The sequence below is a fragment of the Pezoporus occidentalis genome, unplaced genomic scaffold (assembly GCF_034315485.1).
Source record: "Pezoporus occidentalis ecotype Australia unplaced genomic scaffold, CSIRO_AGI_Poc_V1 ctg533, whole genome shotgun sequence".
NCBI classification, from domain to species: Eukaryota; Metazoa; Chordata; class Aves; order Psittaciformes; family Psittacidae; genus Pezoporus; species Pezoporus occidentalis.
In genome coordinates, this window is record NW_026915870.1 from 1 (window position 1) to 17,686 (window position 17,686).

Sequence of the window (17,686 nt, forward strand, 5' to 3'; positions counted from 1 at the left end):
GTCAATAGGGGTGTCCATGGGGGTCAATGGGGGGGGTCTGGGGGTGTCCATAGGGGTCAATGGGGGTGTCCATAGGGGTCAATGGGGGGGTCTGGGGGGGTCCATGGGGGTCAATGGGTGGGTCTGGGGGGGTCCATGGGGGTCAATGGGGGGGTCTGTGCGTGTCCATAGGGGTCAATGGGGGGGTCTGGGGGGAGTCCATGGGGGTCAATGGGGGGGTCCATAGGGATCAATGGGATGTCTGGGGGTGTCCATAGTGGTCAATGGGGGGGTCTGGGGGTGTCCATAGGCGTCATTGGGGGGTCTATAGGGGTCAATGTGGGTGCCCATGGGGATCAATGGGGGTTCCGTAGGGGTCAATGGGGGGTCCATAGGGGTCAATGGGGGTCCATGGACTGTCCATAGGGGTCCATGGACTGCCCATAGGGGTCAATGGGGGGTCCATGGGGGGTCATATGGGGGGTCCATAGGGGGGGGGTCCATAGGGGTCCATGGGGGTCCATGGGGGGTCCATGGGGGGTCCAGAGGGGTCCATGGGGGGTCCATGGGGGTCCATGGGGGGTTTGGGGCCCATGGGGGTCTCCAAGGGGGGGTCCATGGGGGGGTCCATAGGGGGTCCATGGGGGTCCATGGGGGTCCATGGGGGTCCAATGGGGGGGTCCATAGGGGGGGTGTCCATGGGGGTCCATGGGGGGGTCATAGGGGGGTCCTATAGGGGTCAATGGGGGGTCATGGGGGGTCCATGGGGGGTCCATAGGGGGGTCCATGGGGGGGTCCATGGGGGGTCCATGGGGGGTCAATGGGGGTCCATAGGGGTCAATGGGGGGTCCTTAGGGGTCCATAGGGGTCAATGGGGGTCAATGTGGGGTCCATAGGGGTCAGTGGGGGGTCCATAGGGGTCAATGGGGGGGGCTGGAGGTGTCCATGGGGGTCAATGGGGTGGGTCTGGGGGGGTCCATGGGGGTCAATGGGGGGGGTCCATAGGGTCAATGGGGGGTCCTTAGGGGTCCATATGGGGGTCTATGGGGGGGTCCATGGGGGTCCATGGGGGGTCCATGGGGGGGTCCATGGGGGTCAATGGGGGGGACAATGGGGATCAATGGGGGGTCCATGGGGGTCAATGGAGGGTCCAGAGGGGGTCCATGGGGGTCCATGGGGGTCCATGGGGGTCAATGGGGGGGTCCATAGGGGTCAATGGGGGGGTCCATGGGGGTCAATGGGGGGGTCCATGGGGGGTCCATGGGGGGGTCCATAGGGGTCAGTGGGGGTCCATAGGGGTCAATGGGGGTCAATGTGAGGTCCATAGGGGTCAGTGGGGGGTCCCCAGGGGTCAGTGGGGGTCCATAGGGGTCAATGGGGGGTCCATGGGGGGTCCATAGGGGTCCATGGGGGTCCATAGGTGTCAATGGGGACTCCATGAGGGGTCCATAGGGGTCCATGGGGGTCAGTGGGGGTCCCTGGGGGTCTCACCTCGGTTGAGGCTGGGGGTGCTGTTGAGGTCCCCCCCCATGAAGCTGGACTCCGTCTGCTTCCGCACGGTGTCGTTCCACATCCTCCGGATCCGGCTCTGTGGGGTTGGGGGCAACGGGGCTCATTTGGGGGTCACTATGGGGCCGGGGGGGGGGCCATGGGTGCAGGGGTGCTCTATGGGTGCTCTATGGGTGCAGGGATGCTCTATGGGTACAGGGGTGCTCTATGGGTGCTCTATGGGTACAGGGATGCTCTATGGGTGCTCTATGGGTACAGGGGTGCTCTATGGGTGCTCTATGGGTACAGGGGTGCTCTATGGGTGCTCTATGGGTGCTCTATGGGTACAGGGATGCTCTATGGGTTCATGGGGTCTCTATGGGTGCTCAGGGTCACTATGGGCACAGGGATGCTCTATGGGTGCTCTATGGGTACCGGGATGCTCTATGGGTGATGGGGGTCACTATGGGTACAGGGATGCTCTATGGGTACAGGGGTGCTCTGTGGGTACAGGGGTGCTCTATGGGTGCTCTATGGGTACAGGGATGCTCTATGGGTGATGGGGGTCACTATGGGTACAGGGGTGCTCTGTGGGTGCAGGGGTGCTCTGTGGGTGCAGTGGTGCTCTACGGATGCTCTATGGGTACAGGGGTGCTCTATGGGTACAGGGATGCTCTATGGGTGCTGGGGGTCACTATGGGCACAGGGGTGCTCTATGGGTGCTCTATGGGTACAGGGATGCTCTATGGGTACAGGGATGCTCTATGGGTGCTCTATGGGTACAGGGATGCTCTATGGGTACAGGGATGCTCTATGGGTGCTCTATGGGTACAGGGATGCTCTATGGGTGCTCTATGAGTACAGGGATGCTCTATGGGTGCTGGGGGTCGCTATGGGTACAGGGATGCTCTATGGGTACAGGGTGGTCACTATGGTTACAAGGATGATCTATGGGTTCATGGGGGTCCCTATGGGTTCATGGGGGGGTCTCTATGGGTCCATGGGGTTCTCTATGGGTCCATGGGGGGGTCCCTATGGGTTTATGGGGGTCTCTATGGGTCCATGGGGGGGTCTCTATGGGTCCATGGGGGGGTGTCTATGGGTCCATGGGGTTCTCTATGGGTTCATGGGGGTCTCTATGGGTCCATGGGGGTCCCTATGGGTCCATGGGGGGGGTCCCTATGGCTCCCTATGGGTCCCTGTGGGTCCATGGGGCTCTCTATGGGTCTATGGGGCTCTCTATGGGTCTCTATGGGTCCCTATGGGTCCCGCGGAGCCCACCTGGGTGCCGCTGTAGTATCGAGCCCCACTGCGGGTGCCGGCGCCCTTGAGGGCCCCCATGGCGGTGCCGGGGGGGCTCCGCAGGCAGCACCCCGAGTGCCGCAGGCACTTGCTCAGCTCCCGGTGCACCTGGGGGGGGGGTTGGGGTGAGCTCCCCCCATTATGGGCCCTGCCCCACACATGGGTGCCCCCCACATTGCACCCCCCCCATTGCACCCCCCCAATGGGTACCCCCTCATTGCACCCCCCAAAGGGTCCCCCCCATTGCACCCCCAATGGGTGCCCCCCCAATGGATCCCCCCCATTGCACCCCCAATGGGTGCCCCCCAATGGGTGCCCCCCAATGGGTGCCCCCCCATTACACCCCCCAAAGGGTCCCCCCCATTGCACCCCCCAATGGGTGCCCCCCCAATGGTTCACCCCCATTGCCCCCCCAATGGGTACCCCCCCATTGCACCTCCCAAAGGGTCCCCCCCATGGCACCCCCCAATGGGTGCCCCCCCCAATGGGTACCCCCCCATTGCACCCCCCATGGGTACTCCCCACGCACCCCCAAAGAGTTCCCCCCATTGCCCCCCCAATGGGTGCCCCCCCAATGTCTCCCCCACATTGCACCCTATGGCTGCCCCCCAGTGCCTCCCCCCCATTGCCCCCCATGGCTGCCCCCCATTGCACCCCATGGCTGCCCCCCCAATGTCTCCCCCCCATTGCACCCCATGGCTCCCCCCCATTGCACCCTATAGCTGCCCCCCATTGTCCCCCCCATGTCCCCCCCATTGCACCCCATGTCCCCCCCATTGCCCCCCAATGTCTCCCCCCCATTGCACCCCATGTCCCCCCCATTGCTCCCCATGGCTGCCCCCCATTGCCCCCCATGTCCCCCCCATTGCCCCCCATGTCTCCCCCCCATTGCCCCCCATGTCTCCCCCCATTGCCCCCCCATGTCTGGCCCCCCATTGCACCCCATGGTTCCCCCCCAATGCCTCCCCCCCATTTCCCCCCCAATGTCTCCCCCCCCATTGCCCCCCATGGCTGCCCCCCATTGCTGCCCCCCATTGCCCCCCATGTCTTCCCCCATTGCCCCCCATGTCCCCCCCATTGCCCCCCATGGCTGCCCCCCATGTCCCCCCCATTGCCCCCCATGTCCCCCCCATTGCACCCCATGGCTGCCCCCCATTGTCCCCCCCATGGCTGCCCCCCATTGCCCCCCATGGCTCCCCCCATGTCCCCCCCATTGCCCCCCATTGCCCCCCGGCGGTGTCCCGCGGGTACCTTCCTGTGCAGGGCGCAGTGCAGCAGCAGCACGGACGCCCCCTGCAGGGCGTTGCAGGCAGTGAACAGCGACGCGGTCAGCACGGACTCGCGCGTCACGAACAGGAGCCCGAAGGCCCACGTGAGACCCAGGAGCAGCAGCAGCGCCATGGAGCCGAGGGCCCAGGACCTGCGGGGGACCCATCACCCATCACCCATCACCCATCATACAGCACCCATCATACAGCACCCATCAGAGAGCACCCAGCACCCATCATACAGCACCCATCATACAGCACCCATCATACAGCACCCATCACCCATCATAGAGCACCCATCAGAGAGCACCCATCACACAGCACCCAGCATCCATCATACAGCACCCATCAGAGAGCACACAGAGCCATGGAGCCGAGGGCCCAGGACCTGGCATGGAGCAGGATGGGATCAGCACCCAGCACCCAGCACCCATCACACAGCACCCAGCACCCATCACACAGCACCCAGCACCCATCACACAGCACCCAGCACCCATCATACAGCACCCAGAGCCATGCAGCCGAGGGCCCAGGACCTGCGGGACAGGGACCCAGCACCCATCACACAGCACCCATCAGAGAGCACCCAGCACCCATCAGAGAGCACCCATCATGGAGCACCCAGCACCCATCAGAGAGCACCCATCATAGAGCACCCAGCATCCATCATACAGCACCCATCAGAGAGCACACAGAGCCATGGAGCCGAGGGCCCAGGACCTGGCATGGAGCAGGATGGGATCAGCACCCATCATAGTGCACCCATCATACAGCACCCATCATACAGCACCCATCATACAGCACCCATCAGAGAGCACCCATCATAGAGCACCCAGAGCCATGGAGCCGAGGGCCCAGGACCTGCGGGGGACCGGCACCCATCAGAGAGCACCCAGCGACCATCAGAGAGCACCCATCATACAGCACCCATCAGAGAGCACCCATCATACAGCACCCAGCGCCATGGAGCCGAGGGCCCAGGACCTGGCATGGAGCAGGATGGGATCAGCACCCATCATACAGCACCCATCAGAGAGCACCCATCACCCATCACCCAGCACCCATCAGAGAGCACCCATCAGAGAGCACACAGAGCCCAGCACCATGGAACCCAGAGCCCAGGACCTGCAGGGGACCGGCACCCATCATGCAGCACCCAGCACCCATCATACAGCTCCCATCATAGAGCAGCCAGCACGCACTGATAGAGCAGCCAGCACCCAGTGATAGAGCACCCAGTGATAGAGCACCCAGTGATAGAGCAGCCAGCACCCAGTGATAGAGCACCCAGTGATAGAGCAGCCAGCACCCAGTGATAGAGCACCCAGTGATAGAGCACCCATCATAGAGCACCCAGCACCCAGCATAGAGCACCCAGTGATAGAGCACCCAGTGATAGAGCACCCACTGATAGAGCACCCATCATAGAGCACCCAGCACGCACTGATAGAGCACCCAGTGATAGAGCAGCCAGCATAGAGCACCCAGTGATAGAGCACCCAGTGATAGAGCACCCAGCACCCAGTGATAGAGCACCCAGCACCCAGTGATAGAGCACCCAGCACCCAGTGATAGAGCACCCAGTGATAGAGCACCCAGCACCCAGTGATAGAGCACCCAGTGATAGAGCACCCAGCATAGAGCACCCAGTGACAGAGCACCTACAGCCCAGCACCCAGCACCCAGGTCCCATTCCAGGCGTATTCCAGGTTCCATTCCCGATCCCATTCCAGGCCTGTTCCCAGCCCATTCCCAGTCCCATTCCCGACCCCATTCCCAATCCTGATCCCGATCCCATTCCCAGCTCATTCCCGATCCCATTCCCGATCCCATTCCTGATCCCGTTCCCGATCCCGTTCCTGATCCTGATCCCATTCCCAATCCCATTCCCAATCCCACTCCCGATCCCATTCCCGATCCCGTTCCCAATCCCGTTCCCAATCCCGTTCCTGATCCTGATCCCATTCCCAATCCCATTTCTGATCCCATTCCCAATCCCGTTCCTGATCCCCTTCCCGATCCTGATCCCATTCCTGGTCCCATTCCCAATCCCATTCCCAATCCCGATCCCATTCCCGATCCCAGCCCATTCCCAACCCCATTCCCGATCCCATTCCCGATCCTGTTCCCGATCCCGTTCCCGATCCCGATCCCATTCCCGATCCCATTTCCAATCCCATTCTCGATCCCGATCCCATTCCCAATCCCATTCCCAATCCCGATCCCATTCCCGATCCCATTCCCGATCCCATTCCCAATCCCGGTCCCATTCCCGATCCCATTCCCGATCCCGGTCCCATTTGCAATCCCATTTCCAATCCCATTCCCAATCCCATTCCCAACCCAATCCCATTCCCAATCCCATTCCTGATCCCATTCCTGATCCCATTCCCGATCCCCATCCTGATCCCATTCCCGATCCCATTCCCGATCCCATTTCCAATCCCATTCTCGATCCCGATCCCGTTCCCGATCCCATTCCCTATCCTGATCCCATTCCTGATCCCGATCCCATTCCTGATCCTGATCCCATTCCCAATCCCATTTCCAATTCCATTCCTGATCCCATTTCCAATCCCATTCCCGATCCTGATCCCATTCCCGATCCTGATCCCATTCCTGATCCTGATCCCATTCCCAAGCCCATTCCCGATCCCGATCCCGTTCCCGATCCCATTCCCAATCCCATTCCCAATCCCATTCCTGATCCCATTCCCGATCCCCATCCTGATCCCATTCCCAATCCTGTTCCTGATCCCGTTCCCGATCCCGACCCCATTCCCGATCCCATTTCCAATCCCATTCTCGATCCCGATCCTGTTCCCGATCCCATTCCCGATCCCGTTCCCAATCCCGTTCCCAATCCCGATCCCATTTCCAATCCCATTCCCGATGCCGATCCCATTCCTGATCCTGATCCCATTCCCAATCCCATTCTCGATCCCAATCCCGTTCTCGATCCCATTCCCAATCCCATTTCCAATCCCATTCTCGATCCCGATCCCGTTCCTGTTCCCATTCCCATTCCCAATCCCATTCCCGGCCCATTCCCGATCCCATTTCCAATCCCATTCCCGATCCCATTCCCGATCCCAATCCCATTCCCGGCCCATTCCCGATCCCATTCCCCATCCCGTTCCCATTCCCGATCCCGTTCCCGATCCCATTCCTGATCCCGATCCCATTCCCGATCCTGATCCCATTCCCGATCCCGTTCCCGATCCCATTCCTGATCCCGTTCCCGATCCCGATCCCATTCCTGATCCCGATCCCATTCCCGATCCCATTCCTAATCCCAGTCCCATTCCCGATCCCATTCCCGATCCCGATCCCATTCCCGATCCCATTCCCAATCCCATTTCCAATCCCATTCCCGATCCCATTCCCTATCCCATTCCCGATCCCGTTCCCGATCCCATTCCCGATCCCATTCCCGATCCCGTTCCCGATCCCGATCCCATTCCCAATCCCGACCCCATTCCCGTTCCCATTCCTGATCCCATTCCCGATCCCATTCCCGATCCCGTTCCCGATCCCGTTCCCGATCCCGTTCCCGATCCCAATCCCATTCCCGATCCCATTTCCAATCCCATTCTCGATCCCGATCCCATTCCCAATCCCGGTCCCATTTCCAATCCCATTCCCGATCCCATTCCCAATCCCGGTCCCATTTCCAATCCCATTCCCGATCCCATTCCCGATCCCGTTCCCGATCCCGATCCCATTCCTGATCCTGATCCCATTCCCAATCCCATTCCCAATCCCATTCCCAATCCCATTCCCGATCCCATTTCCAATCCCATTCCCGATCCCGTTCCCATTCCCGATCCCATTCCCGTTTCCATTCCTGATCCCATTCCCAATCCCATTCCAAATCCCATTCCCAATCCCGTTCCCAATCCCATTCCCGATCCCATTCCCAATCCCGATCCCATTCCCGATCCCATTCCCGTTTCCATTCCTGATCCCATTCCCAATCCCATTCCAAATCCCATTCCCAATCCCGTTCCCAATCCCATTCCCGATCCCATTCCCATTCCCGATCCCATTCCTGATCCCGATCCCATTTCCAATCCCGATCCCGATCCCGACCCCGCTCCGGCTCCGGCTCCCCCCTCACTTGATGCTCTCCAAGCGGCTGGAATCCGGTTTGAGCGCTGCCGAGGGGCGGAGCATCTTGTGCAACGTCACCAGCAGCAGCACCAGCGTCACCTGTGGGGCAGCGGCTCAGCCCCACGGCGCCACCCCAGCCCCACAGCAGGACCCCCAGAGGGACACCGAGCCCCACAGCGAGACCTGCTGCCCCATGGAGAGACCCCCCAGACCCATAGTGACACCTCCCAGCCCCATAGAACAGCCCCATGGCAGCCCCATAGAATCCTCCTAGCCCCACAGCAGTCTCATAGTAACCCCATAGAATCCCCCCCAGCCCCACAGCAGTCTCATAGTAACCCCATAGAAGACCCCTCCGCCCCATAGCAGTAACACCCAGCCCCATAGAACAGCCCCATGGCAGCCCCATAGAATCCCCGCCAGCCCCACAGCAGTCTCATAGCCCCATAGAACAGCCCCCAGCCCCATAGAATCCTCCTAGCCCCACAGCAGTCTCATAGTAACCCCATAGAAGACCCCTCCGCCCCATAGCAGTAACACCCAGCCCCATAGAACACCCCCCCGCCCCATAGCAGTAACACCCAGCCCCATAGAACAGCCCCCAGCCCCATGGCAGCCCCATAGAATCCCCCCCAGCCCCACAGCAGTCTCATAGTAGCCCCATAGAACAGCCCCCAGCCCCATAGCAGGCCCATAGAATCCCCCCCAGCCCCACAGCAGTCTCATAGTAACCCCATAGGAGACCCCTCCGCTCCATAGCAGTAACACCCAGCCCCATAGAACACCCCCCCGCCCCATAGCAGTAACACCCAACCCCATAGAACAGCCCCCAGCCCCATAGAACAGCCCCATGGCAGCCCCATAGAATCACCCCCAGCCCCCCAGCAGTTTCATAGTAGCCCCATAGAATCCCCCCCAGCCCCACAGCAGTCTCATAGTAGCCCCATAGAACAGCCCCCAGCCCCATAGCAGGCCCATAGAATCCTCCTAGCCCCACAGCAGTCTCATAGTAGCCCCATAGAACAGCCCCCCGCCCCATAGCAGTAACACCCAGCCCCATAGAACAGCCCCCAGCCCCATAGCAGCCCCACAGAATTCCCCTAGCCCCACAGCAGTCTCATAGCAGCCCCATAGAACAGCCCCCCTCCCCATAGCGGTGCCACAGAAGCACCCCCAGCCCCATAGATGCCCCGTAGCAGACCCACAGAATGCCCCGAGCCCCAGAGCAGCCCCATAGCTGCCCCATAGAACCCCACAGCAGCACCCATAGACCAATAACAGCCCCATAGCTGCCCCATAGAACCCCACAGCAGCCCTCATAGACCAATCCCAGCCCCATAGCTGCCCCATAGAACCCCACAGCAGCCCCCATAGACCAATCCCAGCCCCATAGCTGCCCCATAGAACCCCACAGCAGCCCCCATAGACCAATCCCAGCCCCATAGCTGCCCCATAGAACCCCACAGCAGCCCCCATAGACCAATCCCAGCCCCATAGCCGCCCCATAGCTGCCCCATAGAACCCCATAGACCAATCCCAGCCCCATAGCTGCCCCATAGAACCCCATAGACCAATCCCAGCCCCAGAGCAGCCCCATAGAACCCCACAGCAGCCCCCATAGACCAATCCCAGCCCCATAGCTGCCCCACAGAACCCCATAGACCAATCCCAGCCCCATAGCACCCCATAGACCAATCCCAGCCCCATAGCCGCCCCATAGCCGCCCCATAGAACCCCATAGACCAATCCCAGCCCCATAGAACCCCACAGACCAATCCCAGCCCCATAGAACCCCACAGACCAATCCCAGCCCCATAGCTGCCCCATAGAACCCCATAGACCAATCCCAGCCCCATAGCACCCCATAGACCAATCCCAGCCCCATAGCTGCCCCATAGAACCCCATAGACCAATCCCAGCCCCACAGAACCCCATAGACCAATCCCAGCCCCATAGCACCCCATAGACCAATCCCAGCCCCATAGCTGCCCCACAGAACCCCATAGACCAATCCCAGCCCCATAGCACACCATAGACCAATCCCAGCCCCATAGCTGCCCCATAGAAGCCCACAGCAGCCCCCATAGACCAATCCCAGCCCCATAGCTGCCCCATAGAACCCCATAGACCAATCCCAGCCCCATAGCCGCCCCATAGCCGCCCCATAGAACCCCATAGACCAATCCCAGCCCCATAGCCGCCCCATAGCCGCCCCATAGAACCCCATAGACCAATCCCAGCCCCATAGCCGCCCCATAGCCGCCCCACAGAACCCCATAGACCAATCCCAGCCCCATAGCCGCCCCATAGCCGCCCCATAGCACCCCATAGACCAATCCCAGCCCCATAGCCGCCCCATAGCAGCCCCGTACGAGGATGACGAAGGCCACGGGCCCGATGAAGCTCCAGATGAAGTGATTGTCCACGCGCAGCCAGCACCTGCGGAGGCCACGCCCCCAGGGCTATCAAGCCCCGCCCCCATGGCTCAGGCCACGCCCCCTTTCCTCAGGCCCCTCCCTTTATCCCCCGGCCCTGCCCCTTTTTTCCAAGCCCCTCCCCTTGCCCCAAGACCCCGCCCCTTTTCGTTAGCTCCTCCCCTTGAGATCAGGCCACGCCCATTTTAAGGCCCCGCCCCCCCAAGCCCCTCCTCTCTCCCCAGTCTCCTCCCTTCTCCCCAAGCCCCTCCCCCTCCCAAGCCCCTCCCCCCACGCCCCTCCCCTCCCCAATCACATCCCTTTATGCCCAAGCCCCTCCCCTCTCCCCTCCTCTTTCCCCTCGCCCCTCCCCCTTCCCTTTGACCCTCCCCTCTCTCCAAGCCCCTCCCCTTTCTTCAAGCCCCTCCCCTCTCCTTTCCCTCTCTCCAAGCCCCTCCCCTTTCCCCTCCCCTTTCCCTTTGCCCCTCCCCTCTCCCCTCCCTTCCCCCCTCCCCTCTCCCCTCCCCTTTCCCTTTGCCCCTCCCCCTTCCCCCCTCCCCTCCCCTCCCCTCCCCTTTCCCTTTGCCCCTCCCCTCTCCCTCCCTTCCCTCCCCAAGCCCCTCCCTTCCTCCCCTCACCCCAAGCCCCTCCCCCCTCTCCCCTTCCCTTTCCCCAAGCCCCTCCCCTTTCCCTTTGCCCCTCCCCTCCCCCTCTCCCCTCCCCTCTCCCTTCCCCCTCTCCCCAAGCCCCTCCCCTTTCTTCAAGCCCCTCCCCCATCCTTCCCCCTCCCCCTCCCCAAGCCCCTCCCCTCTACCCCAAGCCCCTCCCCTCCCCCCCTACGCGCTCTCAGTGCCGTAGCTCCGGTGATCCACGGCTGCCGCCAGCGCCACGACCCCCGCGGGGAAGCAGTACCCGGCCGCGTAGAACCAGCGGCGGGGGGGGGGCAGCTCCACCCCCGCCACGAGCACGTAGAGCTGGAGCCCCTCCAGCCCCAGCCACGAGAAGGAGGCCAGGAACAGGAAGTGAAGCAGCCCCGCGAAGATGGGGCACGCGATCTGGGGGGGATGGGGGGGATGGGGGGGATATGGGGGGGGATGGGGGGATATGGGGGGGATGGGGGTAATGGGGGGGTATGGGGTCATGGGGGGTATGGGGGGATATGGGGGATATGGGGGATATGGGGGGATATGGGGGATATGGGGGATATGGGGGCATAGGGGGGATATGGGGGGACATGGGGACATCGAGAGGTATGGGGGGATATGGGGGCATATGGGGGGTATGGGGGGTATGGGGTATATGGGGGGTATGGGGGGTTATAGGGGGAGATATAGGGGGGATATGGGGGGATGTGGGGGGATATGGGGGGTATGGGGGGATATGGGGGGGATATGGGGGGAATATGGGGGGATATGGGGGGGATATGGGGGGGATATGGGGGATATGGGGGGATATGGGGGGATATGGGGGGTATGGGGGGGGATATGGGGGATATGGGGGATATATGGGGGGATATGGGGGCAGGATATGGGGGGATATGGGGTGGTATGGGGGGGGATATGGGGGGGATATGGGGGGGGATATGGGGGGGATATGGGGGGGATATGGGGGGGATATGGGGGGGATATGGGGGGGATATGGGGGGGATATGGGGGGATATGGGGGGATATGGGGGGGATATGGGGGGGATATGGGGGGGATATGGGGGGGATATGGGGGGGATATGGGGGGGTATGGGGGGGATATGGGGGGATATGGGGGGGATATGGGGGATATGGGGGGATATGGGGGGATATGGGGGGGGGGATATGGGGGATATGGGGGGATATGGGGGGGATATGGGGGGATATGGGGGATATGGGGGGATATGGGGGGGGATATGGGGGGATATGGGGGGGATATGGGGGGATATGGGGGGGATATGGGGGGGATATGGGGGGATATGGGGGGGATATGGGGGGGATATGGGGGGATATGGGGGGGATGTGGGGGGGATGGGGGGGGATATGGGGGGATATGGGGGGATATGGGGGGGGATATGGGGGGATATGGGGGGATATATGGGGGGGATATGGGGGGATATGGGGGGGATATGGGGGGGATATGGGGGGATATGGGGGGATATGGGGGGGATATGGGGGGATATGGGGGGGATATGGGGGGGGTATGGGGGGATATGGGGGGATATGGGGGGGGATATGGGGGGGGATATGGGGGGGATATGGGGGGGATATGGGGGGGGATATGGGGGGGGATATGGGGCAGCTATGGGGGGGGATATGGGGAGGGGATATGGGGGGGGATATGGGGGGGGATATGGGGGGGATGAGGGGGGGGGATATGGGGGGGGATATGGGGGGGGATATGGGGGATATGGGGGGGATATGGGGGGATATAGGGAGGGATATGGGGGGGATGTAGGGGGGATATGGGGGGGGATATAGGGGGGGATATGGGGGGGGGGATATGGGGGTATGTGGGGCGGGGATATGGGGGATATGGGGGGATAGGGGGATATATGGGGGATATATGGGGGGGTATGGGGGGGGGGGGATATGGGGGGGTATGGGGTATATGGGGATATATGGGGGTATAAGGGGGATATAGGAGACATGAAGGGATATGGGGGCATAGAGGGGATATGGGAAGCATGGGGATATAGGGGGATATGGGGGATATGGGGGATATGGGGGTCATGACGCATAGGAGGGATATGGGAACATGGGAGCATAAGGGGGATATAGGAGACATGAGGGGATATGGGGACATAGAGGGGATATGTGAGATATGGGGGCCATCACGACATGGGAGCATAAGAGGGATATGGGGGGCATAGGGGGGATATGGGGAGCATGGGGACATAGGGGGGATATGGGGGGCATCAGGACATGGGGGCGTAAGGGGGATATAGGGGACATGGGGGCATAAGGGGGATATAGGGGACATGGGGGCATAAGAGGGATATAGGGGACATTGGGGTATAGAAGCATAGGGGAAACATGAGGGGCATCGGGACATGGGGCCATAGGGGGGCCATGGGGGGATATGGGGATATGGGGGGATATGGGAACATGTGGGGCATAAGGGGGATATAAGGACATGGGGGGACACATGGGATACGGGGGGCATCGGGATGGGGGGCCATAAGTGTGATATAGGGGACATAAAAGGATATTGGACACATGGGGGGGGCATAGGGGCGACAGGCAGAATATGGGGGGCACAGGGTGGGGGGGGGGGAACCGAGACAAGGATCCATAGTGGGGCATGAAGGCACTGTTGCCATAGGGGGCAGGGTGCTATGGGGCTGGGGTGGGGGAGCAATGGGGTCCCAGGGTGCTGCCCCCCAACCCCAGCCCCACACCTGGTACTGGGTCTTGTCGATGCCGATGAGGAAGACGAGCTCGGCGAGGAAGAGGCTGGCGCAGAGGTGCTTGGGGGTCGTGGTGCGCTCGGGGGGCAGCCCCCGCAGGCAGCACAGCGCCGCCAGCGACACCCCCAGGCACACCAGGGCCACCACGATGCCCACCCAGGAGATCACCGACAGCAGCACCGCGTCCAAGCGGCCCTGCTGCTGTGGGGCGGAAGTGGGGCCGAGGGGGTCAGCGGTGGGGGGAGAGATGGAGTGACACCATTGTGTCCCTAACAGCATCCCATAGTGACCCATTGCGTCCCTAAGAGCATCCCATAGTGACCCATTGCGTCCCTAACAGCATCCCATAGTGACCCATTGCGTCCCTAACAGCATCCCATAGTGACCCATTGCGTCCCTAACAGCATCCCATAGTGACCCATTGCATCCCTAACAGCATCCCATAGTGACCCATTGCATCCCTATGGGTACCACACAGTGACCCATTGCACCCCTAACAGCATCCCATAGTGACCCATTGTGTCCCTAACAGCATCCCATAGTGACCCATTGCGTCCCTAACAGCATCCCATAGTGACCCATTGCGTCCCTAACAGCATCCCATAGTGACCCATTGTGTCCCTAAGAGCATCCCATAGTGACCCATTGCGTCCCTAAGAGCATCCCATAGTGACACATTGCGTCCCTAACAGCATCCCATAGTGACCCATTGCGTCCCTAAGAGCGCCCCATAGTGACCCATTGCATCCCTAAGAGCGCCCCATAGTGACCCATTGCATCCCTATAGGCACCACACAGTGACCCATTGCATCCCTATGGGTACCACACAGTGACCCATTGCATCCCTATGGGCATCCCATAGTGACCCATTGCAACCCTATGGGCATCCCATAGTGACCCATTGCAACCCTATGGGCATCCTACAGTGACCCAATGCATCCCTAAGAGCATCCCATAGTGACCCATTGCATCCCTAACAGCATCCCATAGTGACCCATTGCAGCCCTATGGGCATCCCATAGTGACCCATTGCAGCCCTATGGGCATCCCATAGTGACCCATTGCATCCCTAAGAGCATCCCATAGTGACCCATTGCATCCCTAAGAGCATCCCATAGTGACCCATTGCGTCCCTAACAGCATCCCATAGTGACCCATTGCGTCCCTATGGGTACCACACAGTGACCCACTGTGTCCCTAACAGCATCCCATAGTGACCCATTGCGTCCCTAACAGCATCCCATAGTGACCCATTGCGTCCCTATGGGTACCACACAGTGACCCACTGTGTCCCTAACAGCATCCCATAGTGACCCATTGCGTCCCTAACAGCATCCCATAGTGACCCATTGCGTCCCTAACAGCATCCCATAGTGACCCATTGCATCCCTATGGGTACCACACAGTGACCCATTGCACCCCTAAGAGCATCCCACAGTGACCCATTGCATCCCTATGGGTACCACACAGTGACCCATTGCATCCCTATGGGTACCACACAGTGACCCATTGCATCCCTAAGAGCATCCCATAGTGACCAATTGCAACCCTATTGGTTGCATCCCATAGTGACCCATTGCATCCCTAAGAGCATCCCATAGTGACCCATTGCATCCCTAAGAGCATCCCATAGTGACCCATTGCATCCCTATGGGCACCCCCATCACATCCCTATGGGCACCCCAAAGTGACCATCGCATCCCTATGGGCACCCCCCATCGCATCCCTATGGGCACCCCAAAGTGACCCATTGCATCCCTATGCCCCCCCCCTTGCATCCCTATGGCACCACAATCACACCCCTATGGGCAGCCCAAAGTGACCATCGCATCCCTATGGGCACCCCCATCACATCCCTATGGCACCCCCATCACATCCCTATGGGCACCCCCTGACATCCCTATGGGCACCCCCATCGCATCCCTATGGGCACCCCCATCGCATCCCTATGGGCACCCCAAAGTGACCCATCGCATCCCTATGGACACCCCCATCACATCCCTATGGGCACCCCAAAGTGACCCATCGCATCCCTATGGGCACCCCCCATCGCATCCCTATGGGCACCCCAAAGTGACCCATCGCATCCCTATGGACACCCCCATCGCATCCCTATGGGCACCCCAAAGTGACCCATTGCATCCCTATGCCCCCCCCCCTTGCATCCCTATGGCACCACAATCACACCCCTATGGGCACCCCAAAGTGACCCATCGCATCCCTATGCCCCCCCCCTCACATCCCTATGGCACCCCCATCACATCCCTATGGGCACCCCAAAGTGACCCACATCCCTATGGCACCCCCATCGCATCCCTATGGCACCCCCATCGCATCCCTATGCCCCCCCCCTCACATCCCTATGGCACCCCCCTCACATCCCTATGGCACCCCCATCACATCCCTATGGCACCCCCATCGCATCCCTATGGACACCCCAATCACATCCCTATGGGCACCCCCATCACACCCCTATGCCCCCCCCCCCCATCGCATCCCTATGGCACCCCATAAGCGCCATGGCCCCGCGGTGCTCACGCTGTCGTGGTGCGCCATGAGCAGGGCGAAGTTGGTGAGGTGGCTGCAGGCGCAGGACGTGTGGGTGCTGTTGGTGCTGAGCCGCCGGCAGCCCTGCGTGGACCAGTGCCCGGCCATGGAGCGCTCCGAGTAGTTCCAGAACGAGCAGTTGGCGTTGAAGTGGTTCTTGGCCTGCAGAGGGGGGACGTGGGGGTCAGTGGGGGGTCAGTGGGGGCCAATGGGGGGCAATGGGCATCAATGGGGGTCAATGGGCATCAATGGGGGCAACGGACACCAGTAGGGGTCAATGGGCATCAACGGGGGTCAATGGGGGGCAACGGACATCAATAGGGGTCAATGGGCATCAATGGGGGCAACGGACATCAATGGGGGTCAATGGGCATCAATAGGGGTCAATGGGCATCAATGGGGGTCAATGGGCATCAATGGGGGGCAACGGACATCAATAGGGGTCAATGGGCATCAATGGGGGTCAACGGGCATCAATGGGGGTCAATGGGCATCAATGGGGGCAACGGACATCAATAGGGGTCAATGGGCATCAATGAGGGACAATGGACATCAAGGGGTGTCAATGGGCATCAATGGGGGGCAACGGGCATCAATGGGGGTCAATGGGCACCAATGGGGGTCAATGGGGGGCAACGGACATCAATAGGGGTCAATGGGCATCAATGGGCACCAATGGGCATCAATGGGCACCAATGGGGGTCAATGGGGGGCAACGGACATCAACGGGTGTCAATGGGCATCAATGAGGGACAACGGACATCAAGGGGTGTCAATGGGCATCAATGGGGGGCAACGGGCATCAGTGGGGGACAATGGGCACCAATGGGGGTCAATGGGGGGCAACGGACATCAATAGGGGTCAATGGGCATCAATGGGAGGCAACGGACATCAGTAGGGGTCAATGGGCATCAATGGGTGTCAACGGGCATCAATAGGGGTCAATGGGCATCAATGGGTATCAATGGGGGGCAACGGGCATCAATGGGGGTCAATGGGGGTCAATGGGCATCAATGGGGGTCAATGGGGGTCAATGGGGGCAACGGACATCAATAGGGGTCAATGGGCATCAATGGGGGTCAATGGGCATCAATAGGGGTCAATGGGCATCAATGGGAGGCAACAGTCATCAAAGGGGTCGGGCATCAATGGGGGGCAACGGACATCCATGGGGGTCAATGGGCATCAATGGGGGTCAAT

At 60.9% G+C, this 17,686-nt stretch overlaps 1 protein-coding gene across 1 annotated transcript in view; it reads right to left on the reverse strand.

The window, feature by feature from the left end:
* Nucleotides 1–1,444: 1,444 nt before the first annotated feature.
* Nucleotides 1,445–17,686, reverse strand: part of LOC134173568 (adhesion G protein-coupled receptor L1-like) — a 43,241-nt gene continuing 26,999 nt past the window's right edge. Inside the window, exons 12-19 of the mRNA XM_062637685.1 lie at nucleotides 16,476–16,646; nucleotides 13,929–14,138; nucleotides 11,405–11,619; nucleotides 10,523–10,589; nucleotides 8,158–8,249; nucleotides 4,021–4,189; nucleotides 2,749–2,877; nucleotides 1,445–1,567 (exon numbers count right to left, since the gene is read on the reverse strand). Of these exons, the coding sequence (XP_062493669.1) occupies nucleotides 1,445–1,567; nucleotides 2,749–2,877; nucleotides 4,021–4,189; nucleotides 8,158–8,249; nucleotides 10,523–10,589; nucleotides 11,405–11,619; nucleotides 13,929–14,138; nucleotides 16,476–16,646 (1,176 nt within the window). The remainder of the gene's footprint in view (nucleotides 1,568–2,748; nucleotides 2,878–4,020; nucleotides 4,190–8,157; nucleotides 8,250–10,522; nucleotides 10,590–11,404; nucleotides 11,620–13,928; nucleotides 14,139–16,475; nucleotides 16,647–17,686) is intronic.